General features: G+C 39.6%; 2 protein-coding genes across 4 annotated transcripts in view; one reads left to right on the plus strand and one right to left on the minus strand.

Moving 5' to 3' along the window:
• The window catches only part of DIP2B (disco interacting protein 2 homolog B), a 234,832-nt gene that overhangs the window by 78,888 nt on the left and 129,850 nt on the right, over positions 1-26,094 (minus strand). For all 3 annotated transcript variants that reach the window (XM_047740190.1, XM_047740189.1, XM_047740192.1), the window contains exons 3-4: positions 18,104-18,232; positions 2,252-2,377 (exon numbers count right to left, since the gene is read on the minus strand). In XM_047740190.1, the coding sequence (XP_047596146.1) occupies positions 2,252-2,377; positions 18,104-18,232 (255 nt within the window). The remainder of the gene's footprint in view (positions 1-2,251; positions 2,378-18,103; positions 18,233-26,094) is intronic.
• Positions 8,432-9,432, plus strand: LOC125106325 (ras-related protein Rap-1b-like protein). Its single transcript, XM_047740193.1, has 2 exons — positions 8,432-8,982; positions 9,195-9,432. Exon 1 carries the CDS (start codon positions 8,434-8,436, stop codon positions 8,797-8,799), a length of 366 nt encoding a protein of 121 aa, XP_047596149.1. The 5' UTR covers positions 8,432-8,433; the 3' UTR covers positions 8,800-8,982; positions 9,195-9,432.

Genomic DNA, 26,094 nt, shown 5'->3' on the forward strand with positions numbered 1-26,094 from the left:
CCGTCCCTGGGTTAGAGGGAGACAGTGATGTCAGATTAAATTGCAATAGGAAAAGAAGACTGCCCAGTCTCTCAGCAGTGGCTCTCAGAAGCTCAGGAGAGATCCTGACACGGGGACAGCAAATTCCATTCCCTAAAATGAACAGAGCTGATGGGTGCCTTATGATACAGTTCTTCCACACTGCCTCACGCTAGACACAGGCATGTGCGTAACTGCAGAATGACAGCATCAAGACCTAGCACCATGTGGGGGCCATGTGGGGGCCATGTGAGAGTTCCCTCTGGGGGATGTGCTCAACGTTTCTTCATGCTGGGAGAATTCCTCCTCTTTTTGACAACATTCAGGTCCCTGACAGTATGTTAAAGTTTCTTGTAAGCTATTTGGAGAAACCTGGATCTGGATGGAGCTAAATGGATAGGAAACCTTTTTCTTACTCTGCTCTGCTGAATAAAGGTCTTAGGAGAAAGGACCGTATCTTAATAATCATGAAATTATTAAGACGCATAAGGTGATCCAGAACATAATGCCACATCTTTAAGGCTGCAGACAGAGTACAACGTTACTGTTTAGAGATCCAGAGGACTGTAGTGAATGCCAAAGGACTGTGGTCTCATTCAGCAATGAATAGCCATGACTTGTTTCTGGAGTTGGTAAATTCCCCTCAGGCAGTGACTTTTGTAAAAGGATAAAAAAAGGTTTCCATTCCTTCCGAGCATTCTCAAGATCCTTTGCTGCACTCTCACATTTAACTCGAGGCCATGAGAGCAGACTATTTACTTGAAACTGCGGATCTTTAATACAGCCATGGAGAGGATTGTTTCTAAGAACTGCACATCACGTTGCTCCCTACCCTTTGCCATTTATTACAACTGACCCCCCAGCTGCACTGCAGCAGAATCCGCCAACAAGGAAGAGCTACTACTCTGAGAGCCCCCTTTGTCCACCAGGACCCAATTGGTGCTATACTGATGTGGAAGGGAAACCGTCCAAGATTTTGAATGAATGGGCTGGAAGTACGCACCATTACAGACACAAAATGTCTTATTGTGAAGGTCTGCTAGAGGTATCCCGTGTTACATTTTGAGAAACACTTGAAGCCACAAAGCTATTTCTCTTTCAAACATATTGACACCACAGATGTAAAGGAAAAAAAAAAAGCACACACAGTTAATGAGCCCACAGCACACCCAAATGTTCGGAGAAGTTAGCCAAAATCTAGGAGAAAACTATTAATATGAACCCAGACCAGGGAACAGGATCCATGGAAATAGCTCAACTTGACAGCTATGAATCAAAGTCAATCATGAGAATGTGACCTTCTCCCCAAAGATATGGTAAGTCCTTCAGACCAAAACTCCAGGGAAAAATTTTTTTCCCTAAAGATTTCATTATCAGTACCATGATAGTAGACAGAAACGATACTGAGGCTCTGAAATAGAGTTATTATGTTTAGTCTCAGAGGCCTACGTGGAGATCTTGTCTGAGATTTCATTAAAATTTTTAAGGTTTTTAGGAACTTTGGGAAAGATTCTAAATAGACAAGACAACTTAAAGTTGTTCCATTTGCTTCTCAAATAGCAAGTTAAAAATCCTAAATTTACTTTAGGGGTAGAGATTCCAAGCCTGGGGAATGAGAATGGAATGGAGCCACTTAATTCTCGCTGACCTCGTGAACCCATTTTATAAAAAGTGGATTCTTAAAAAATATATAAATGTATATAAAATAGATTAACACATACACAAACACACTTATATATGTTTTTCAGATCTATTAAAACTGCATGACTGCTCACATCTTTAATGACACATAAAACTTTGTCCCAAGTGCACTTACTCTATAGAAACAAAATATCTGATACAGGAATGCAAATATGTTAAAGAAATGTATGACTATGGGTCATATTTTAGATGTCAACAAAAATAGCTATTAAACAACAGAAGGAATTTTTTTAGACCCTAAGCTTTGGCCTGTGTTTATTTACGACTACATGAGTTCGGGGGTTTCATCAAGGAAATGCTGGAAATTCAGAAGGACATTAAAAAAAAATAGCTTTAATCTTAAGGCCTCTTTTTGTATGTCATTTACAACATGACAATTGAAAGCTGCCACGTTCAATGTGTACACCTTGGATCTTATACACCTTGGATGATGAGCAAAGTTCCAGCTCCTACCTCAGAATAGAAAAAGCCAAGCTAATTTCAGGAACATCAAAGGAGTAACTGTCAAAGAGAAAGGTTCTGATAAACCTACCAGGAGGTGTGCAGGCATCTGCAGGAGACTGGACGAATGTGGACCGCCTTTTGGTTGGCATGGGCAGAGCCATTTTCTGTTCTTTATGCTTTGCCAGTGCGGCTTGAACTGCTTCTGTATGGATATCTGAAAGATTAAACATTTGCATTTATTAGCTCCTGGTTCTTAAGGTGTTTTCTTCTGTGAGCTGAACTATCATCATTGTAATTGTTGCAAATGGGATGTTTAGGTGATTTTTACCTATAATTTGTGTTGTAACAATTAAAATAAAAATGAAAAAGAGGAGACAAAAGAAGAAGCCAAGCGTAACTTTTTTTTTTTTTTTAAAGATTTTTTATTTATTTATTTGACAGAGAGAAATCACAAGTAAGCAGAGAGGAGGCAGAGAGAGAGGAGGAAGCAGGCTCCCTGCTGAGCAGAAAGCCCGACGTGGGGCTCGAACCCAGGACCTGGGATCATGACCTGAGCCGAAGGCAGCGGCTTAACCCACTGAGCCACCCAGGGGCCCCCAAGCGTAACTTTTTAAATAATTTTTTTTTAAAGATTTTATTTATTTATTTGACAGAGAGAGAGAGAGCACAAGCAGGCAGAGAGAGACATGGAAGCAGGCTACCCGCTGAGCAGAGAGCCCGATGCGGGGCTCGACCCCAGGACCCTGAGAACACGACCCGAGCTGAAGGAAGAGGCTCAAACCACTGAGCCACCCACGTGCCCCAGCCAAGCGTAACTTTATAGAGAAGGAAAAAGAAGCCCAGAATGATTAGGTGACTGCTTCAGACACCGAAAAAGGCGTTAATGGAGATGGGGGGCAGGGGTGGGGCAAGGGTAAAGGAGTCTAACACGCACCCATGCCAGGCAGGGAATCCTACCCCTGAATGGAATGAGTGTTGTGCAGGTACCTAGAGGACACTCATTATTTTTCAGGAAAAGAAGCTTACGATCTGCTCAACTATCTGAAAGGGGTTGAGACCCCTCAGTTCTATACCACAGAAAACAGAAGAGCTGATTCTGATCTAGAAAAGAATGTAAAAGAATGTAAGGGCTGATGGTACTTGTTTGCCACTTTGGCCACAAGAAAATTCAGTTCTCCCTTAACTCCTATGTTAATAGGAGTCTCAAAATTAACATATCCAGACAGAACTCTTGATTCTCCACTCTCACCATAAAATACACTCTACATTTCTGCAAAATCCTATTAAGGTAGGTAACAACTGAAGTAGCTTCCCAGTTCACAAGAAATCTTCTCAGGAATGGGTCCAGTCAGCGGACATGCAAGCTATCCTTAGAAGCCTGTCTGTGCTATGTAAAGGTGCCCCTTATAAAAGCTGGACCAATCAGATCCTTTTACTGGAGTAGGGGGGAATTTAAACTGAATCAAGAAAACACAGATCCTAGAACTGAGTCATTTTAATGATAATGACCTACAAAGAAGAAAGGTTCTTGAACTTCAAGGTTGAGACCCCCAAAGCTATCTCTCCTTTTCTAGGGATTTCTCCACTGTTCCTTGGCTTCTGTGATTTACCCCAGCTATTTAAGGTAGCCTGAGCTAGACTGTTTCATGCAACAACAAAAAAACCTTCACTAAGATAAACAGAAACATCTTTCTATGTAAATATAGTCCTACAACATAATTTTAAAGGGCTGCATAGATTTTCACTATATGTCTGTGCCATAATTTATTTAAGCAACTTTGTTTCCAAAGTTTTGCTACTAATCATAGCAACTATTCACAGCAAGACTAATTCAGTATTTTCACCTTAGTACATATGTCTAATCCTCTATCGGTAGGATTAATTCCAAAAATTGCTGAGATGTATTTCCTAAGAACAAGGATTTTACTCTTATATAACCACAGTACGTTTATCAAAATCCGAAAATTAAAAATTGATACAAATTATTATATAATCCACAACCCATATTCCAACTTAGCCTACTATCTCTCAATAATGCCCTTTATAGGGGCGCCTGGGTGGCTCAGTGGATTAAGCCACTGCCTTCGGCTCAGGTCATGATCCCAGGTCCTGGGTTCGAGCCCCACATCGGGCTTACTGCTCAGCGGGGAGCCTGCTTCCTCCTCTCTCTCTGCCTGCCTCTCTGCTTACTTGTGATTTCTCTCTGTCAAATAAATAAAATCTTAAAAAAAAAAAAATAATGCCCTTTATAGTTTTTCCTCCTTTGTTCCTGATCTGAGACCTGACACAGAATCACACATTACACTTACTTGTCACATCTCTCTACTATCCTTTAATCTGGAACAATTCTCAACCTTTCTCTTTTATTACCTTGACATTATGGTACAGACTAATTATACTGTAGAATGTTCCTTAATTTTGGCTTACTCATATTCCTCATAATTAGATCCAGGTTATGCATTTTGGCAGGAGTACCATAGAAGTAATGTTTTCTTGAAACACAGTACTAGGAAGCATCAGCCCCATTACTCGTGATAGTAACTTTGATTATTTGGTTAAGATAGTGTCTGCTAAAGTAATCCACTGCAGAGTTACTATTCTTCCCTTTATTTAATTAATAGATACTTTATGGGTGAATGCTTTTGAGATGATGTAACTGTTACATATTTCATTAAACTTTCATCTATTAGTTTCAGAATCCATTGATCACTCTTGGCTGAATCAATTATTATTATAATGGCTACAAAATGTTATTTTACATATTTTTTTTAAAGATTTTATTTATTTATTTGAGAGAGACAGTGAGAGAGAGCATGAGCGAGGAGAAGGTCAGAGAGAGAAGCAGACTCCCGCGGAGCCGGGAGCCCGATGTGGGACTCGATCCCGGGACTCCAGGGTCATGACCTGAGCCAAAGGCAGTCGTCCAACCAACTGAGCCACCCAGGCATCCCTGATTTTACATATTTTTTAAAAATTTTATTTATTATTTATTTGAGAGAGAGACAGAGATAAAGCGAGCATGAACAGCGAGGAGAGGGAGAAGTAGGCTCCCCACCGAGCAGGGAGCCTGATGTGGGGCTTGATCCCAGGACCCTGGGATAATGACCTAAGCTGAAGGCAGATGCTTAACCAACTGAGCCACCTGGGCACTCCCAAAATGTTGATTTTATAACTCCATCATTCCTTCTATATTTATGAGTTGGTTTTTCTATTATAAGAAAAGCATCCCAGGGTGCCTGGGTGGCTCAATGGGTTAAGCCTCTGCCTTCGGCTCAGGTCATGATCCCAGGGTCCTGGGACTGAGCCCTGCATAGGGCTCTCTGCTCTGCAGGGAGCCTGCTTTCCCCTCTCTCTCTCTGCCTGCGTCTCTGCCTACTTGTGATCTCTCTGTCAAATAAATAAATAAAATAATTTTTTTTTTAAAAAGCATCCCTTTCTCCTCCAATTATTTATTTGTATCAATATAGACCTATTGATTTTTATTTTATTCCATGGCTACTGTTACTATCTTTACTTATTTTGATGGTCCTATTACCCCAAATTTGACCAATTAGGCCAAATCAAACTGGTTCTTATATCCTTTTGTTATTCCCATCATTTTGAGCAGTAATTATTTTTTGGTCTAAGATGTTCCAGGTATGTTCCCTGTTCCACCACTAGAATTAGACATTTCTCTAAGGCCCTGGTTCCTCTTAGCAGAAAATGGTATTTAGAAACCAAGTTCTTAAAATCAGGAGTGCTCAGTGCTATTGGGGTATCTTTCTTCTAAGTCCTTTCATTGGATAAAAGCATATAAATATGAAAATAAATATTTACATGCATATACCTACATCTATATTAAAAACCATCAATTCTTATTAATAACTCTAAATCCATCTCAACACCATAAAATTCATTCTAACCTTCCCTTTTTCCATTTGTAACTCCCTTCTCTAATAGTAAGAAACCTGGTTCACAAAATCCTCAATATATTTTATTCATTCACTCAATCCTACAACACACATCCTAAAACATATACGAAATCTCAAAGAAACCAAATATCCAAAACAATCTTAAGAAAGAGGAATAAAGCTAGAAGCCTCACACTTCCAGATTTCAAAACATATCAGAAACCTAAAGATAGTATAATACTGGCATAAAGACAGACATATAAGCCGATGTAATAAAGCAGAGAGCCCAGAAACTAATCATTGTATATGGTTAGTCAAATGATCCTTTACAAGGGTGCCAAGACTGCACAATAGGTAATGACAGTCTCTTCATAAATGTTGCCAGGGAAATGGAAATATCCACATATAAAAGAATGAAGTTGGATACTTACACCATATATAAAAGTTAACTCCAAATAAATTAAAAACCTACACTTAATACCTGAAACTACAGAACTCTTAGAAGAAAATATAAGAGGAAAAGCTTCATAACCTTGGAATGGGTAATAATTTCTTGGATATGACACTATAAGCACAAGCAAGAAAGGCAAAAATAGGTGGGAGTCCATCAAATGAAAAAGCTTCTGCACAACAAAAGAAAACAATCAACAAGGTGAAAAGGCAACCTACAGAACAGGAGAAAATATTTACACACCATATACCGAGTAAGGCATTAATGTCCGGAATACATAAAGAATTCCTACAACTCAGTAACAAGTAGACCAATTTTAAAATGGTCAAGAGACTCGAGTAGACATTTCTCCAAAGATAACACAAATGGACAACAATCATATGACAAGATCTGCAACATCACTATTCATCAGGGAAATGCAAATCAAAAGCACAATGGCATATCACTTCACACCAATTAAGAAAGCCACAGGAGGGGCGCCTGGGTGGCTCAGTGGGTTAAGCCGCTGTCTTCGGCTCGGGTCATGATCTCGGGGTCCTGGGATCGAGCCCCGCATCGGGCTCTCTGCTCAGCAGGGAGTCTGCTTCCCTCTCTCTCTCTGCCTGCCTCTCTGCCTACTTGTAATCTCTCTCTGTCAAATAAATAAATAAAATCTTTAAAAAAAAAAAAAAAGCCACAGGAAAGGAAAAGAAAAGAGGAAGGGGAAAGGGAAGGGGAGGGAGAGGGAAAGGGAGATGAAAAAAGAAAAGGCCAACTGTTGGTGAGGATGTGGAGAAATCAGAACCCTTGTGCACTATTGGTGGGACTGTGAAACAGTGCAGCTGCTATGGAAACAGTATGGAAGATTCCTCATAAAATGAAAAATAGAACTATCATATGATCTAGCAATCCCACTTCTGGGTATATATCCAAAAGAGCTGAAAGCAGGATCTCAAAGAGATATTTGCACACAAATGCTCAATGCAGCATTATTTACAATACCCAAGACATGGAAGCAACCTAAATGTCCATGAATTGATGAATGTATAAAGAAAATGGTGTATGTATATACAATGGAATATTATTCAACGTTAAAAAAGAAGGAAATCCTATAATATGCTACAATATGGATGAACCTCGAGGACATTATGCTAAGCGGAATAAAACAATCACCAAACAACAAAATACTGTTTGGTTCTTCTTGCAAAAGATACCTAAAGTACTCAAATTTTTAGATGTAGAAAGTACAATGGTGGTTGGCAGAGACTGAGGGAGAAGGAAACAGGGAGCTGTCATTAAGTATAAAGTTACCTACAGTCATGTAAGATCAAAGAGGCCTAGACAGTTATTATGTGACAATACGCACATAGTTAATACTGAAATGTACACTTAAAAATTTTTAAGAGGGTAAATTTATGTGTTTTTTACCACAGTAAAAACATTTTGTATGTAGTCTTTAATCACATCGGGATTTTAAGTGGCCTTCCTCCCATAAGGCTTTCTATAAGCCCACATTATAGAAAAACTGTTTTCTCTCACTACTTACCTTTTTTTTTTTTTTTAAATGTAGATCTCTGATCCACTTGAAGTTTTTGCTGGCATATGGTGTGAGGTACAGATTTACTTCATATTTTTCCAGCTGTCTTAGCACCAATTTATTAAAAATTATATTTCTGACCCAATGATTTTCAATGCTATCTTTATTATACACTAAATCCCAGAGGTACTCTGGTCTATTTCTGCACCTGTTATTCTATTTCAATGGTCTGTCTGCCATACTGCACTGTTTTAATTATAGTCTTTAGCATATGCTTTAATATCTAGTTAGTATAATCACTCTTCATAGGTTTTCTTTCTCAGTGTTTACTAGCTATAAGTGTTTATTTTCCCAAATGAATTTCAAAAATATGTTTTTTTAACTCCATAGATAAATTTATTAGTGTTACTGCAATGAGAGATTTATACATGAAAAATGGCCAAGGCTTTGCATTAGTTTATTCCATCACAGCACAGTCCACATTTAATGATTTACAAGATCTGAGAGAGCAGATTCTTCGAGTTAAAGACACTGATGATGTTCCGATGATCCTGGTTGGTAATAAGTGTGACTTGGAAGATGAAAGAGTTGTAGGAAAGGAACAAGGTCAGAACCTAGCAAGACAGTGGAACAACTGTGCATTCTTAGAATCTTCTGCAAAATCAAAAATAAATGTTAATGAGATCTTTTATGACCTAGTGCGGCAAATTAACAGAAAAACTCCAGTGCCTGGGAAGGCCCGCAAAAAAGTCAACATGTCAGCTGCTTTAATATATTAGATGCATTGTAGCTCTGAGCCAGGTCTGAAGAACTGTTGCCCAATTCAACAGTGCCAGCATTCCAACTTTGTTAAACCTACCAACATCTTAAATGGACTTTCTGTGGTGGTACCCTTTAAGAGGCGGATGAAAGCTACTACATCAGTTTGCACATTCTGATCACTTTCCAGTATCACAAGAGAGGTTTTTTTTTTCATTATTATTATTTTTTAAGATTTTATTTATTTATTTGACAGAGAGATCACAAGCAGGCAGAGAGGCAGACAGAGAGAGAGGAGGAAGCAGGCTCCCTGCCGAGCAGAGAGCCCGATGCGGGGCTCGATCCCAGGACTCTGAGATCATGACCCGAGCCGAAGGCAGCGGCTTAACCCACTGAGCCACCCAGGCGCCCCGAGATTTTTACTTATATAATAGTCCTAGAGTATGCAGCTGGTAAAACCAGAGGCTACAATCCAGTATTACTGCTAAGAGACATTTTTCATCCACCAATGTTGTACATGTATGAAAATGGTGTACTGTATACTTTAACATGCCCCATACTTTGTATTGGAGAGTACAATAATGTAAATCCTAAAAGCACCACTATTTTAGCATAATAAAAGAAAGTCCAAAGAGCTCCTAAAAAAAAAAAAACTGGATTAAATTTATAAACTAATTTAGAGAGTCCTGCCATCTTTGTAGGCTGAATTACCCTATCAAAGAATAAGGGATGCCTTTTCCATTTACCATGTCTATCTGTGTCTTTCAGGGTGTTTTAAAGTTTCCTTCATAAAAGCTTTACACATTTCTTATGTTTTTCCTAAATAGGTCTTATCTTTTCTATTGTTTCTGTAAATGAAGTATGCTCTACCATTATATCTTTTAACTAGTTATTGGTTGCATATATGAAGGCTACTGATTGCTGTACTAATTCCATATCTTGCTATCTGACTGAATTATTTCATTAGATTAATTTTGCCACTGACTCTCTTGGTTTTCTAAATAGAAATCATATCAAGTGCAAATAGAGTTTTCCTTTTTCTTTTCTAATTCTTATACCTCTAGTTGATTTCTCTTGTCTACTTGCATTAATATGTCTAGTACAATTTAGTGCTCACTTCAGCAGCACATATGCTAAAATACGTCTAGTACAATTTAAATGTTAGCGTCATTAGGATTAAAAAAAATTTTTTTTAAGATTTTATTTATTTATTTGACAGAGAGATAGAGAGAGAGCACAAGTAAGCAGAGCGGCAGGCAGAAGCAGGCTCCCTGCCAGGGACTTGATTCCAGAATCAGGGGATTACGATCTGAGCCAAAGGCAGATGCTTAACCATCTGAGCCACCCAGGTGCCCCAGGATTAAAAAAAAATTCTTGCAAATAAATTTTTTAATTTTTATTCTTTTTTAAGATTTTATTTATTTATTTGACACAGAGAGAGCACAAGTAAGCAGAGCGGCAGGAAGAGGAAGAGAGAGAAGCAGGCTCTGCTAAGCAGGGACCCCAATGCGGGGCTCGATCCCAGGACCCTGGAACCATGACCTGAGCTGAAGGCAGCCGCTTAACCAACTGAGCCACCCAGGCACCATGCAAATAAATTTTTTTAAAGATTTTATTTATTTATTTGACACAGAGAGAGAGAGAGAGATCACAAGTAGGCAAAGAGGCAGGCAGAGAGAGAGGGGGAAGAAGGCTCCCCACTGAGCAGAGAGCCCGATGCAGGCCTCGATCCCAGGACCCTGAGATCATGACCTGAACCAAAGGCAGAGGCTTAACCTACTGAGCCACCCAGGTGCCGCACAAATAAATTTTTTAAAAGATGAACAGCTCAACCTTAATAAAATAGGCTTAGGCACTGGAGAGGTAGCTTATAGAAGAAACACAAAGGGTCAAAAAACCTATTTTAAAAGTCCAATCTCATTAGTAACACTTTTACCCACAAGGTATGAATGTGAGTGTCCATTTCCCTACATCTATGGACAACACTGAAGCATTTTTTCCATCTTTCCCCCAGAGATAAGTGAAAAATGTTACTTTACAGTTTTAAAGTAGCTGCTCCCATTTTTGGCTTGTTTTTATGAAGTGGGTTAGACACGATGTGTAAGTGCCATGGATGGGCTTAAGTACATCTATGGAGCAGAACAGACACTAAGTGCCCTTACCTGTTAGGATGGATGGATGGATGGAGAGATGGACAGATAGACAGTAGATAACAGACAGATTGAAAGGCAGACAGATGCATGTGTAGGTGGAGTCAGCAAATAGAGAAGTACAGTTAAGAGCTACCTGCAAGTCATCAAGCAGTCACGCCATTTTTACCAATTTCTAAAGTACGAACCACTTTAACATTTTTAATTATGGCAAAGGCAGCGACTATTAAGTTCTGGAACATTAGGATATCACGTTAATTTTGGCACCATGCTGTGTGCTAGCAGGGATGGAGAGTGAAATATTAATTTAATTTGAATTTAAATGCCCCTATGTAGACAGTCTTCAGCCTGGAATATCCATAAAACAAACAGCCACTCATCCTTCAAAACCTCATGAAGCCTGCCCTCAACAGTGCCCAGTTCCCAGGCTCCTTCCCTGTTACCCCCCTCATCTCTGCTGCTTCTACCTTGTATAAAGGATTCCTACGTTTAAGAAAAGATTCTTGTATTTCTGCCTCTGTTTCTCTAGCATCTAAATTGTGCTCAACTCCTAGGAGGTCTATAATAAATTCTTACTGAACTGAAATAAACTCAATTTACTTTCCTTGGCACGAGGAAGCCTGCTAATATAAAATGATCCTGGTGTATCCGTGGCAGCTACCTTAGCAAATGCCACCATGTCAGACATCAGATTTGGACAGAGAAAGTTCTCAATTAGGGTGACAGAGGGAGTTATTGTTCCATTTAGCTCCTGGTATTAAGTCAGAAGAATCCATACTTAGAGTAAAAATCATTAACAACAGTAATTGATTTAAGGCTTTATATCATTTATCCAGGCCTATCATTTTTTTTTAAAGATTTTATTTATTTATTTATTTGACAGACAGAAATCACAAGTAGGCAGAGAGGCAGGCAGAGAGAGAGGAAGGGAAGCAGGCTCCCCACTGAGCAGAGAGCCCGACTCGGGGCTCGATCCCAGGATCCCGAGATCATGACCTGAGCCGAAGGCAGAGGCTTTAAGCCACTGAGCCACCCAGGTGCCCCTGGGGCTATCATTTTTAAAACTATTTTTTACAAACTTCCAGTTATGAAATAATTAAGTCATGGGGATGCAATGTACAGCATGGTGGCTACAGTTAGTGATACTATATCATACATCTGAAAGTTGCTAAGAGAAAAAGTCTTTTTTTAAAAAAGATTTCATTCATTTATTTATTTATTTAGGGAGAGAGAGCAAGGAGAGGGGCAGAAGGAGAGAGAATCTCATGCAGATTCCCCACTGAGCACAGAGTCCAACGCAGGGCTCAGTCCCACAACCCTGAGATGATAACCTGAGTCAAAATCAAGAATCAGACGCTTAAACAACTGAGCCACCCAGGTGCCCCTAAGAGAACAAATCTTGAGTCTTCACCCCAAGAAAAAAAAATTTTTTGTAACTATGTGTGGTGTGGATGTTAACTAGACTTACTATGTTGATCATTTTACAATACTGAATCATTGTATACCTGACCTGTCAATTATATCTCAATAAAAGAAAGGAAAAAAACTATCTGCTATTTTTTTGTTTAAAAATACCATAAATACATTTTATGTTATACATATTTTGTATTTTACCACAATAAGAAAAACTAGAAAATAATTAATATACATATTGGAAAAAGATGCAAGCAGGTGTGCCTAAGTGGCTCAGTCAGTTAAGCATCTGCCTTCGGCTCAGGTCATGATCCCAGAGGCCAGGGATCAAATCCTGCATTGGGCTCCCTGCTCAACAGAGAGCCTGCTTCTCCCTCTCCCTCTGCTGCTAACACTACTTCACCTCCCACTCTGTCTCTGTCAAATAAATAAATAAAATCTTTTAAAAAAAAAATGTAAGCATATATAATGCTGAAGTGAAAATTTGCCCCAGAACCAGCACTTCTCAGAACTAATCCTGCCTCTCTCTCTCACACAAATGAATAAGTAAATCTTAAAATAGGTATATATAAAATACATATATATACAATACATATATATACACACACACATACAGTACATCTCTCTGTGTTATGCAAAAAAAATCTACCTCTGCTTTTCTATGAACCTTCACAGAATCTGAAAATCAACTTTCACACAATTCCATTGTGTGGATCTGTGATAACTTATTTTTTTTTTTAAAAGATTTTATTTATTTATTTGACAGAGAGAAAGATCACAAGTAGGCAGAGAGGCAGGCAGAGAGAGAGGGGGAAGCAGGCTCCCTGCTGAGCAGAGAGCCCAATGCAGGGCTCGATCCCAGGACCCTGAGATCATGACCTGAGCTGAAGGCAGAGACTTAACCCACTGAGCCACCCAGGCGCCCCTGTGATAACTTACTTAACCACTGTATTATTATGAATGATAGTACAACAATGATATTTGCATATATATCTTTGTGCACATACATAGGTATTTGTATAAAATAAATTCCTAGAAGCGGAACTTCTGGGTAAAAAAAAGTATGAATATTTAAAGTTTTAAAATATTGCCAAAATGTTGTGCTGTCACCTTTAAGACCACAGTACCAACGTACTTAACGTACTTATGGCTCTGAAATGTTATACTGCATTTATATTTGTTTTACTACTTTAGTGTTGCAGTGGTTTACTTAGTTGAATCAAGATTACCATATTTTATTGAATCTATGATGCCATCCTATATAAAACATATCTTGATTTCAGACATGTTAAAATGTGAAAAGTGTCCTTGTTATATTAGATGAAATTACGGTTCTTAGCTGTCGTGAAAAACAAATGTTTAACTGCTTATACTGAGAAATAGTACTTCCTCAACAACAGCAAATCAAATGCTTCCAGTTATTAATTAAAAATACTACATTTCCGGAAGTATTTTTGCATGAGATACGTAACACGTAATAGCAAACCTGTTAAAACGAGGGAATTATTCATAATAATCAAACTCTACAAGGGCCATAACATTTGGATAATTAACACTTACAGAGCATGTTCTTCTCTACCATAAGGATTCTAGCATGAGACCACAGAACAAATCAAACCATCCATCTATGTTCTAACATGATAAGCCCTGGTGCATATATCAATGTCAAAAGGAGATGTTCACAGTTACTATATTAGCAAAGCTTCTTATTGATTAAAAAAAAAAAACCAACAACAGGGACGCCTTGGGTGGCTCAGTTGGTTAAGCAGCTGCCTTCGGCTCAGGTCATGATCCCAGCGTCCTGGGATCGAGTCCCACATCGGGCTCCTTGCTCGGCAGGGAGCCTGCTTCTCCCTCTGCCTCTGCCTGCCATTCTGTCTGCCTGTGCTCGCTCTCTCTCCCTCTCTCTCTCTGACAAATAAATAAATAAAATCTTTAAAACAACAACAACAGGGCGCCTGGGTGGCTCAGTGGGTTGGGCCGCTGCCTTCGGCTTGGGTCATGATCTCAGGGTCCTGGGATCGAGTCCCGCGTCGGGCTCTCTGCTCGGCGGGGAGCCTGCTTCCCTCTCTCTCTCTCTGCCTGCCTGTCTGCTTGTGATCTCTCTCTGTCAAATGGATGGAATCTTTAAAAAAATAAAAAAAATAAATAAATAAAACAACAACAACAACAAAACAGGCAGCTCTCCTAATTGGATTTGATTCATTCACCAGCATACAATTCATCCCGATCTTTGATTAAAAAAAAAAAGGCACTACCGAATATCAGTCCCCAAACAGCTGACTTTGGATATCTCTGCCAAAAGCATGTGAGAGCTGGTTATCATTTTCCATCACTACTGTTTGAGCTGAAAAGGTGATACAAACACTTCAAAAGTCCTTTTTTGTTTTTGTTGTTTTGTTTGAGGTAGCTAATTGCTCAAAAATTTAACTTTAAAAGAGTTGTCAGAACGACTTACCATAAGATCACTTTCCATCTAAGGTACCAATAGTTTGTTTTCTACACTTGTGACCTTAACACATGTGTAGAAAGGTGTATCGTGCCTTGATGTGCAGAAAAAGGTATTTGAAATGTCAGAACCTCTTGGCTAAGTGTAAAGAACAGCATCAGGTCAGATTTAACTCTGAATAAATATAAGCTCTTTACACCATGTCTGAAACAAGAAATACTAAGTCTACTTAGATTTGATTACAATTAGTTGAAATGTCATAGGTATTAATAAGCCTCCACCAAAGAATAAAGGAATTTTCAGCTACACTCACTAACATCATTAAATCCTTTCTGTGTACCCACCAGTTTATTCTGAATGTTTGTGACTTTTACAAAAAGCACCCTATGTTCTCACACCACTGTCACAAGTGACAGGTAAATGTAACACTTCCTAAGGATGGAGTGGCAAAGAGAAGTTCAATTTCCAACAATTTCTACCATTTATTTGCTCTACTGCTGCTGCGACTGTTGATTTCTTCTTTTTCACAGAAGCCACAATTTCTTGAGTTTACCTTTGCAATTTGGCTAAGTAATTCCTAATATACTGAAAAATGTGATTTTCACCCAAAATCCATGCTTGCATGCCCCTTCTTTCATGTGCTCCCTCACAACAGTACTACAGTATTCTCATAGCTTTCAGTATCTACGTGGTTTGTTTAAAAATTTTATTTATTTATTTATTTATTTGACAGACAGAGATCACAAGTAGGCAGAGAGGCAGGCAGAGAGGCAGGCAGAGAGAGAGGAGGAAGCAGGTTCCCTGCTGAGCAGAGAGCCCGATGTGGGGCTTGATCCCAGGACCCTGAGATCATGACCTGAGCCGAAGGCAGAGGCTTTAACCTGCTGAGCCACCCAGGTGCCCCCCTTCAGGGTTTTTAAATCACCTTTTCTTCCCTACTTTACCTCCTCTCTGGCCTGCTTGCTACTACCTTAAAAGAAAAAAGTCCCTGTAGACAAATATCCAAAATCCTCTTTTTTTTTTTTTTAAATATTTTATTTATTTATTTCTCAGAGAGAGAGAGAGAGGGAGAGCACAAGCAGGCAGAGCGGCAGGCAGAGGCAGAGAGAGAAGCAGGCTCCCCATTGAGCAAGGAGCCCGATGCAGGACTTGATCCCCGGACCCTGGGATCACGACCTGAGCCGAAGGCAGCAGCTTAACCAACTGAGCCACCCAGGCGCCCCCCAAAATCCTACTCTTAAACCCTCAAAAAACCCCTGTACCTAAGAGATTCCACCATCTACTAACCAGTATTTGATTCATAGCCTACACTTGCCAACATTTGGGATAAATCTGAAAGAACTGTTATAAAAGAACAGGGGCTGGAGAGGACAGCAACGTTTTAGTTGATGAAGGTCAAAATTTTGTACTAAAGGTCACTATCGCCTTTCTCTGTATGAGATCAGCCTGGACGTAAGCTGTAGAGAATCACCTTTTCGGTTCTTACTAATCCTTTCATTATATGCTATAAAAACAGACCAAAAAAGGCGGGGTGGGGGATCCACAAAACTCCCAGAGTGCCAGGGATGAGAGTTTAGAGGCCCAAACCCTTCTGGGCTGGGCAGAACCCACTGCTGCTGAACCTGGGCCCCAGCTTAAAAGGCAACAGTGGGTGCTTGGGAAATCGGGCTTGGGTCTTGGCAACAAAGAGGAGCTCCTGAAAGGCTTTTCTATATCCAGTTGTACCTCCCTCTAATCCATTTCTTAGCTAGTAACTACTTTTATTCTTTCTTTTCTCCAAAATATCTATTTAGCCCTTATATATACTTGGCGCTGTGGCGGGCATGGGGACACAGGAATGGCGGAACATGTGGTCTGCAGCTGGAGCAAACCACTAGAGCAAACCACTAGAGCAAACACAGATGTACAGCACTGCTCTGCTCAAATCCTTCAGTGCTGTTCAAGAGTCCTCAAGATATGGGGCGCCTGGGTGGCTCAGTGGGTTAAGCCTCTGCCTTCGGCTCAGGTCATGATCTCAGGGTCCTGGGATCGAGCCCTACTTCGGGCTCTCTGCTCAGCGGGGAATCTGCTTCCCCCCAGCCCTCTCTGCCTGCCTCTCTACCTGCTTGTGACCTCTGTCAAATAAATAAATAAAATCTTAAAAAAAAAAAAAAAAGAGAGCCCTCAGAATCTCGTCCCTGGTGATCTTTCTAGACTCCTCTCCCACTTCTTTCTGGGTCCTTGCCTTCTAAATTCTGTTCATAATGAACCCCTTTGAGGTCTACTACCTGATGCTCGGTCCCTAACACTGTGTGTGCTGTGACACCATTTAGATGTCGTGCTTCTGAGAAAGCCTCCCCGATTGCTCAAGACCAGGTTAGGTAGAAGGGAAAATTCTGGTGTAGTGTGGAATCTCTGTTTTCTTGATGGAACACTTCTCGTTCCTTCCTTTAAGTGTATGAAAATATGTATCTAATAAGATCAGCTCACAAAAGGTCTGACACAACTCTGCAACCACGTCCTTCTCCTCAATTTCTTTAATGCAGTTTCTGAAAGGATGTGATCTACAATCTGCTTTCCAGTTCAAGAAAAGATGAAAGACTGGCTGGTACAGGAATCCAAATTTTGAAGAAAGTAAAAGAGCACTGCAATTAGCTTGAGGGCTTAATTCTGCTAGTTGGTAAGACAGTAAATGGGCTGCAGAGACTGCCTTAGCACAGTGGACCACAGATGGGCTCGGGATGGGCTTGCTATGCCACAGGTCTTCCTGAGGGTCCCAGATTTGTTTCTCTGCTCATCAGTCCTGGCCATGATATGGCTGGGGAATGTTCCTGCTGCCAGCCATAGCGTGTTGCCTTTTCCCTTCTTCTGGGGACCTCTTAGGTCAGAAGAAATAAAGCTGAAGAGTTTACTAATTTGAAATTCCACTGTGAGCTTCTGTTCCAGCTCCATTAGTAAGAAGACTTGATCTACAGCTCTGAACACAGAAGGATCTGCCTCTTCCAACAGTCCACTGAGCTTTCCCAGTACCATCCCATGTTGACCGTAGCGCCCACTCTATTTATTTATTTAGTGATGTTGCCTCTGTACCTGTCTGGCTCCCCTTCTGCTCTTGAGTGCAGAAACGTCGTATTTGCTGCTGCAGCACCAGCAAATATTGAGTTATCTACCACACCTGGCACATAAGGGCTAATAAATGACCAATGAATGAACTAACAGAGACCTGCTGGCCCTTCCGTGGAAAAAAAACAAACATTAAAGGCTTTTAAGATATAGAGTTCATGCTACAGTCACTAAAAACTCTTCTGCTGGCAACTTTCAGTTCCTTCTCACCTGATCGGTATCGTTCATCCCTGGCTCCCCCAGATCGAGTTCGGTGGTACTTAGAAGGAGCGGAAGTTTGAGCTGCAGATGGAGCAGGTGTCTGGTTTCTATGTTCTTTCTGCACTGCTGAATCAGTTTCTAAAAAAGGAAGTTTGGAATATGGTTATCTGACAACAACAGTTAAAGTTTTCTGAGCACTTTATGACATTCCCAAAACACCCTGAGGTAGCTATTATTATCCCACCTAGAATAAATGATTATAGAGCATCATATACACACATAAAAATGATGCAAAGACATCCAGGCTAAAAAATAAAATCTTAGAGTCGTTACTGTCAACAGGTGTTGGGAGAGAAATGGCAAGGAGATAAATGTAAAGTGAAAAGGCCATTCCAGATATTCTAAGAATTGATGGGATAGGGGAGGTGGGGGTATAAATGACCCCCTAATCTGCATAATGGTACAAAAGAATAGTTTGGGGAGCTTTAGCCTCCCCACCATAAGTTATTCCAAATAAACATGTCATTTAAGTAAAACTACGGTGTTTATTATGCAAACAGCTTCAAGTCAAGTCTACTGGCCCCTCTCCTTCAACTGGAGTCACTTCCCATTCCAGTAGCAGGCCAGTCCCCATTCTCTGCCCTCTCAACATTTACTATCTTATCAGGAAGACGGAGAAGGGGGAAGCAGGTAAAATAATCAGAAGAAAAACACTGTAAGTTCTGGTATTATACTGCTGTGTTTTTTTTCCCCCTCAAATAGTGTGAGCTCCTAAGTCATATTTTTTAAAATTATAGTAAGACCTTTTAACATTAAGATATCACCTTTTAATAAATTTACAAGTGTACAATACAGTAAACTCCAAGCATGATGTTGTAAAACAGATCTCTAGAACTTATTCATCTTTGCATAACAAAACTTTTTAATAAATTCCATTAGCCAACAATATAGTACATCATTAATTTCAGATGCAGAGTTCAGTAATTCATCAGTTGTATGTAGCACCCAGTGCTCATCCCATCTCGTGCCCTCCTTAATGCCCATCACCCAGTTACCCCATCTCCCATCCCCCTTCCCTCTCCTCCCCTCCAGCAACCCTCAGTTTGTTTCCTATGGTTAAGAATCTCTCATGGGGGGCGCCTGGGTGGCTCAGTGGGTTAAAGCCTCTGCCTTCAACTCAGGTCATGATCCCGGGGTCCTGGGATCGAGCCCCACATCAGGCTCTCTGCTCATCAGGAAGCCTGCTTCCCTTCCTCTCTCTCTGCCTGCCTCTATGCCTAATTGTGATCTCTGTCTGTCAAATAAATAAATAAAATCTTTAAAAAAAAAAAAAAAAAAGAATCTCTCATGGTTTGTTTCCCTCTCTGATGACTTCCCCATAACTAAAACTTTTTACCCACTGGGTAGCAATTCCCCATTTCCTCCCTCCCCCCAGCTTCCCCTCCTTCCTTGGCAACCACCATTCTACTCTGAATATGTTTGGTTTAGATTCCTCATAAAAGTGGAATCATACGGCATTTGTTCTTCTGTGACTGGCCTATTTCACCCAGCATCATATCCTCCAGATTTACTCACGTTGTCACATACTGCGGGATTTTCTCTTTTTAAGGCATATTTTAAATTTCTTAAATAGCACTTAATTGTGTCCAGCAAGGCATCTCAGACATAGGAAATTACACGCCCACTACAGTAAGATGTCACTTATCCAGCGAATGCACTGCTCCAGATCGCAGGTGAGAATTAGTTTATAAAGTCAAGAAATAAGGGGCACCTGGGTGGCTCAGTGGGTTAAAGCCTCTGCCTTCGGCTCAGGATCCCAGGGTCCTGGGATCAAGCCCCGCATCGGGCTCTCTGCTCGGCAGAGAGCCTGCTTCCTCCTATCTCTCTCTGCCTGCTTCTCTGCTTGCTTCTCTGCCTACTTGTGATCTCTGTCAAATAAATAAATAAAATCTTAAAAAAAAAAAAAGTCAAGAAATAAAAAAGCAGACTGAAAGCAGAGTGGTCTGGGGAGTATAAGCAGTAGTCTCACATACCTTATGAAGGCTAAGGCATCACAGTACTACAGAAACTGAGCTCATCATGACAATGTCATATCATCTTTTAAAAATGGTTAGCATGCCAGAGAGACCATCTATAAGAGCTCCTGGAGATAGTCCCAGCTGAGCCCAGCCCTGTACCTGTCCCTGCCAAGGCACTAGACATATGAGTGAAACCATTTTGGACCTTCTAGGCCGGCCCATGAACCAGGTGAAAAGCGCTGAGTGACCCTAAGTGGCAGCATGCAGAGCACAAAAATCACCCAATGGAGCCTGCCTAAAGTCCTGGCCCACAACATCGTAAGATAGAATTTAAAAAGTTTTTATTAAGTGTGTAAACCTGGCGATTCGCAGACCTGTACCCCTGGGGATAAAAATATATGTTTATAAAAAATAAAATTAAAAAAAAATAAATAAAAAGTTTTTATTATTTTAACGGTTAGCTTGTTTTTCATATACTGTTTTTAAGAAAGCAAGAAGAATATATTTTAGGATGATCTCCACTAAAGTGCTTTTATGGATCTAGAAATGTTTATTTTTTTTATGGTTTCTGGCAGCTGAAAATTTTAATATAAAATGTATTAACTGAGCAGAACATATTTTAACACTGATATTTTGAAATGTAATGTCTGGGATTGTAAACCGAAGGTGTTTTTTGTTTTTTTTTTCCTTCAGATTTATTTATTTTAGAAAGAGAGAGAGAGGGGCGCCTGGGTGGCTCAGTGGGTTAAGCCGCTGCCTTCGGCTCAGGTCATGATCTCAGGGTCCTGGGATCGAGTCTCACATCGGGCTCTCTGCTCAGCAAGAAGCCTGCTTCCCTCTCTCTCTCTCTGCCTTCCTCTCCATCTACTTGTGATCTCTCTCTGTCAAATAAATAAATAAAATCTTTAAAAAAAGAAAAAGAAAGAGAGAGAGAGAGAGAGCACATGCATGAGTGGGAGGGGCAGAGGGAGAGGGGGAGAGACTCTCAAGTAAACTCCCCACAGAGCACAGAGCCTGACATAGGGCTTGATCCCACAACCCTGAGATCATGACCTGAGCTGAAACCAAGAGTTGGGTGCTCAGGGGTGTCTGGGTGGCTCAGTCGGTTAAGCGTCTGCCTTTGGCTCAGGTCATGATCCCAGGGTCCTGGGATCAGGCCCCATATTGGGCTCCTTGCTCAAGGGGGAATCTGTTTCTCCCTCTAACCTCCTCACCTTCGCCCCCCACTCATGCTCTCTCTCTCTCTCACACTCTCTCTCTGTCTGAAATAAATAAAATCTTCTAAAAAAAAAAAAAAGTTGGGTGCTCAATTGTACCTCAATTCTTTTGATAATACATTTCACAGAAGAGCTATACTGAACTCTTAATATTTTCATACCTCATTTCATTTCTTAGTATACAAAGGAATTAACAAACTAGAGCCCATGTCTTTTTATTTTTATAAATCGTTTTATCAGAACATACCATGCTCATCGGTTTCTGTGCCGCCTATGGATGTTTTCACACTGTCAAGGTAGCAATGAGTAACTGCGGCAGATACTGATGGTCCTCAAAGCCTAAAATACCTATGTCTCACCCTCTGCAGAAAAAGCTTACCAACTCTCGGTCTGTAATAACAAAAGCTAATGGCTCAGTCGGTTAAGTGTTCAACTCTTGATTTGGCTCAGGTCATGATCTCAGGGTCATCAGACTGAGCCCCACACTGGGCTCCATGCTGGGCATGCAGTCTGTTTAAGATTCTCTCTCTCCCTCTCCCTCTAACTACCCACCCCCACTGCTTGCTCCCTCTAAAAATTTAAAAAAAAAAAATATATATATATATATGTATATATACACATATATATATGGGTTTGTTTTGTGCTAGGCACTGTGCATTCAGAACTTTTCACATATAATTTATTCCTCACAACAATCCTACAAAGTCAGCAGTAATGCTATCAACTTATTACAGAAAAGTGATCAGAGACATGGATTATTTTATGCAAAGTCACAGAGCCAGGGGATGGCAGAGCCAGGATTCAAACACAAATCTGTCTAATTCCACTGGTTCTCAACCAGAAAAGTTATGAAAAGTCTCCCTAGACTGTTAGGAGGGAAGCAATCAGAATTAATAATATAGTTTAGGAATATCTAAACTATATTATTACAGTCAGGATTCAGGATTTACAGTCAGCAGCTAGATAATAGTTCTTAAAAAAAAATCAATTGCCTTAATTTACAAGATTCTGCAAAAAGCCCCTCCAATAAAGTTTTCAGCCATTCATTAGAGAAATTATTTAAAGCATATTCCAATTAACTTTAAGTAGGAAACAAAAAAAAGAAAGGGGCTATTTTTATTTATATTGTCAGATGATCTGTACAGAAAGGAAATCAGGTTAGCACACATGAGCTACTTTGCCTGTAAATATGCACAGAGAAAATGGTTTAACTTAGAGCACTAAGTTTAAAACACTAGTTTTGTATTACTTTGGGGGAGGGTGTCACAGTGAATCTATATATGAATTACTCATCACTGATTACTTTTTAAATTAAATAAGTAGATTTGCTAGGATAGACCAAACCACCCCAAGAAACATGGAGCTTCTGCCTTAAGATAGCTAATAATCCAAAGGATGAAAAGCATGAACATAATTTCACAAAGGATGGACACCAAAGGTTTATGTATTCTTTACCATTCCTCTCACTTTTATTTTTACTTTGCATTTCAATGTAATTACTTAAGAGAAAGAAAATAATATAGGTTAAAGAATAAAAATTGTTTCAAAGAAATGACAGGTCAGTGACAGGGGAATAGGGAGTTGATACATTTGTTTGAGGAAAAATGCAAGAGAATAAATATTTCTACTCAGGATTATCTAAGCATTATCAGAAATCAAACCACAAGGAAATGTAACACAAATACAGACATCTGATGAGAACTGAGAGTCAGATGACACTTAGCAAGAGATCTACTGAGCTGGTACCAAAAAAAAAAAAAAAAAAAAAAAAAAAGCCTCACAATAGGCCATTCACCAAGCAACATTACTATGATGCTCTGCTATGTTTATTTCAATTCTCCCAGGAATTTAGTCATCCAAGCAGACCAGGTCCCTTTTGGGTCTAAAACCATGACAATCATCTTGTGTAGCTTGTAAGAAGTGAAACCAGAAGGTCAATTTGCAGTATCAATAAGTGGCTAACAGGTTTGTTCAGTGAGCATTCCGCAGGTGCCCACGAAGCACAATGCCACAGAAACATGGATTTCTGACAAAGTAACCTGGGCTCAAATGTGCAAAAGAAGCTATGGAAAGAAGGAAAGAAAGAAAGAGAAAGGAAAGAGAAGAAAAGAAAAGAAAGAAAGAAAGAAAGAACAAACTAAGAGAAAAGAAAAAAGAAAAAGAGTAAAATGAATTTTTAGGAATTGAATCACTTTAAGTATAACAGGGGAGTTTAACAATGAAATTGTAGATAATCCTTTTTTTTCCTTAAGTAATCTCTAATCCAACTTGAACTCACGATCCTAAAATCAAGAGTCACATGACTGTACCAGCCAGGCACCCCTTGTAGATAATCCTTTTGAATATAAATAATTAGTCTCCAATTTACATGAATTTTATAAATTTTTATCCCCAAGAACGAGAGTTTATCTTTTAAAATATACTTACTTAATACTTAATATTTTATATGTGCACTGAAAAAACTGGAAGCAAATATAGTAAAATGTTAATAGCAATTATCTCTAGGGGATGAGATTTTTAATGTTTTATATATTTTTCCATAGGCTTTACTGGGATGCTATAATTTAGAAAAGTTATCTTTTTCAAAACATAAAAATAATAAATGTTCATTACAGAATATCAAGGAAATAGTTAAGTGTAAAGAAGAAAATAAAAATGATACTGGATCTTAATTCAAAGGTCATACCACATAGAATAGATTCTGACCAAAATAATTTGAAATAATATTCAGTTTTTAGCTTCTTTAGATAAATTATGACTCTATAAGCAGGATTTTCCAATCTTCTAAAATCAGTTGCCTCAAAAAACAAAGTAAGTTGCCTCCTTTTCCAAAAGTAACTGATAAATCAATACAAATTTGGAGGTGAGAGGGAGGAAACTATGACCTGGTTGGATTAAAAGAACTATGGAGGTCTATTCCTACCTTCGCTTACTTGACAGGGCAACACTCTGTCTTGGAAGGGGGCAGGAAACAGTGTACCTCAGGTCTCCTCAAAGACAAGAGGGGAGGGTCAGGGGACATGGGAGCACAGCACATCCAACATATGCGGGGCAGGAAAGATGCTGCTTCAAGATGAATCATGCCTAGGGCCAGGGTTTCACACTCTTAACAGATCTCAGGAAATACCTAGGGTCTGAAAATAGAGACTTCTACACTTTGAATAAGATGTGTACAGTTTCACTAGCATAGTAAGAAACTAAAAGCAAAGATAGAATTCCCTACATGTATCAACATAAGGTATTACACACCACAAAAAGATGAAAAATATGCTGACTCAGCAGACGTGTGACTCATCCAAAATGAAATAATGTCAAGTGATAAAAGAACACAAAATATCATGTCCATAAGATGATTAGAACTGTAAAAACTACTTCTATGCAACTTATAAGGGCCAAATAGGACATAAAATCCCTTAAGTAATGGTGGGATACTCTAGTTCTTCACCATTTCCTTCTATTGTTTACAGAGTCACATATAAATCAAAGTAATTTAAAAAAACAGTAAATAAAGATACATGCTGGGGGGCGCCTGGGTGGCTCAGTGGGTTAAGCCGCTGCCTTCGGCTCAGGTCATGATCTCAGAGTCCTGGGATCGAGCCCCGCATCGGGCTCTCTGCTCAGCAGGGAGCCTGCTTCCTTCTCTCTCTCTGCCTGCCTCTCTGCCTGCTTGTGATCTCTCTGTCAAATAAATAAATAAAATCTTTAAAAAAAAAAAGTTAAAAAAAAAGATACATGCTGGGACAAGAGCTGTGGATCTCACAAATCAAGTATTCTTCAAAACTTCTAAATTCAAGTGTGAACCTACTTTAGATCCACAGGAAACAGTAACTCGCTGATTATTACACCATGACGGTCCGTTTGAGTTCCTAACATTTTGGTCAGTTGTACAAATTAGCCACTAGGGGTCGCTATTATGTTTAAATAATGATGTTACCGGACTAATAAGTTGAAAACCACAAATTTTTATTTCCTCTACAACACTGAGCCTTCCTTCTCAATGATAAACATGTACACGATTTATTCCTCTTTGACAAAGACAGTCTTCTGCGCTGCCATTGTCTGAACACAGCAACAGCGAGGACTTGAAAAAGCAGTTGATATTTACTAGTATAAAACTATGCAAAACTTCCATTCAGGAAGATGGAAGAAAACCAACCTTAGCTTCTTATCTTCCAACTCTGCCTATGAGTTAGCAGATATTCTCAGCTGTAAGCGTAATAGAGTAAAGAAGGATGGGCTCTGAGAACCAAGTAACGTAATAATTCAACTTTTTAGAGTAAACAGAGCAGACATGCTCACTGGCTTTGGTGCTGGTGTACAGAAAAGAAATTAAACGACTGATCACTACTTCATGTATACCTTTTACACCAGGTATGGGCTGAGAAGGAAAAGAACCAGTCTCTCTCAACCCACAGGATGGGCAATTTAGTTTGTATTAGAATTTCAGGGAAGGTCTGCTAAGAGAAGATACTGATACAGGCTTTAGTAAGGTAGAGAGAAGGAAAAGCCACTTTCTACAAAAGCATGGTTGGTATTTGTCGAAGTCCAGAGAGGGAGAAAAACCTTGACTGTCAGGGACAGTGAAAGAGATGGAGCGATACAAAACGAGGCTGGAAGAAAAGCTGGGTCAGTTAACTTCTACTAAGCCAAAAGAGTGGTCTTTGAAGGGATTTAAACAGGAAATGACAGTATAACAATGATTATAACATTTCTATGGCTCTTTAAACTTTCATGACACCATCTCATTGTATCTTCCAATAACATT

Source organism: Lutra lutra, chromosome 8, assembly GCF_902655055.1.
Source record: "Lutra lutra chromosome 8, mLutLut1.2, whole genome shotgun sequence".
NCBI classification, from domain to species: Eukaryota; Metazoa; Chordata; class Mammalia; order Carnivora; family Mustelidae; genus Lutra; species Lutra lutra.

Excerpts from the sequence above, each read along its gene's own strand:
- LOC125106325 (XM_047740193.1), top strand. The coding sequence starts at position 8,434 with ATGAGAGATTTATACATGAAAAATGGCCAAGGCTTTGCATTAGTTTAT.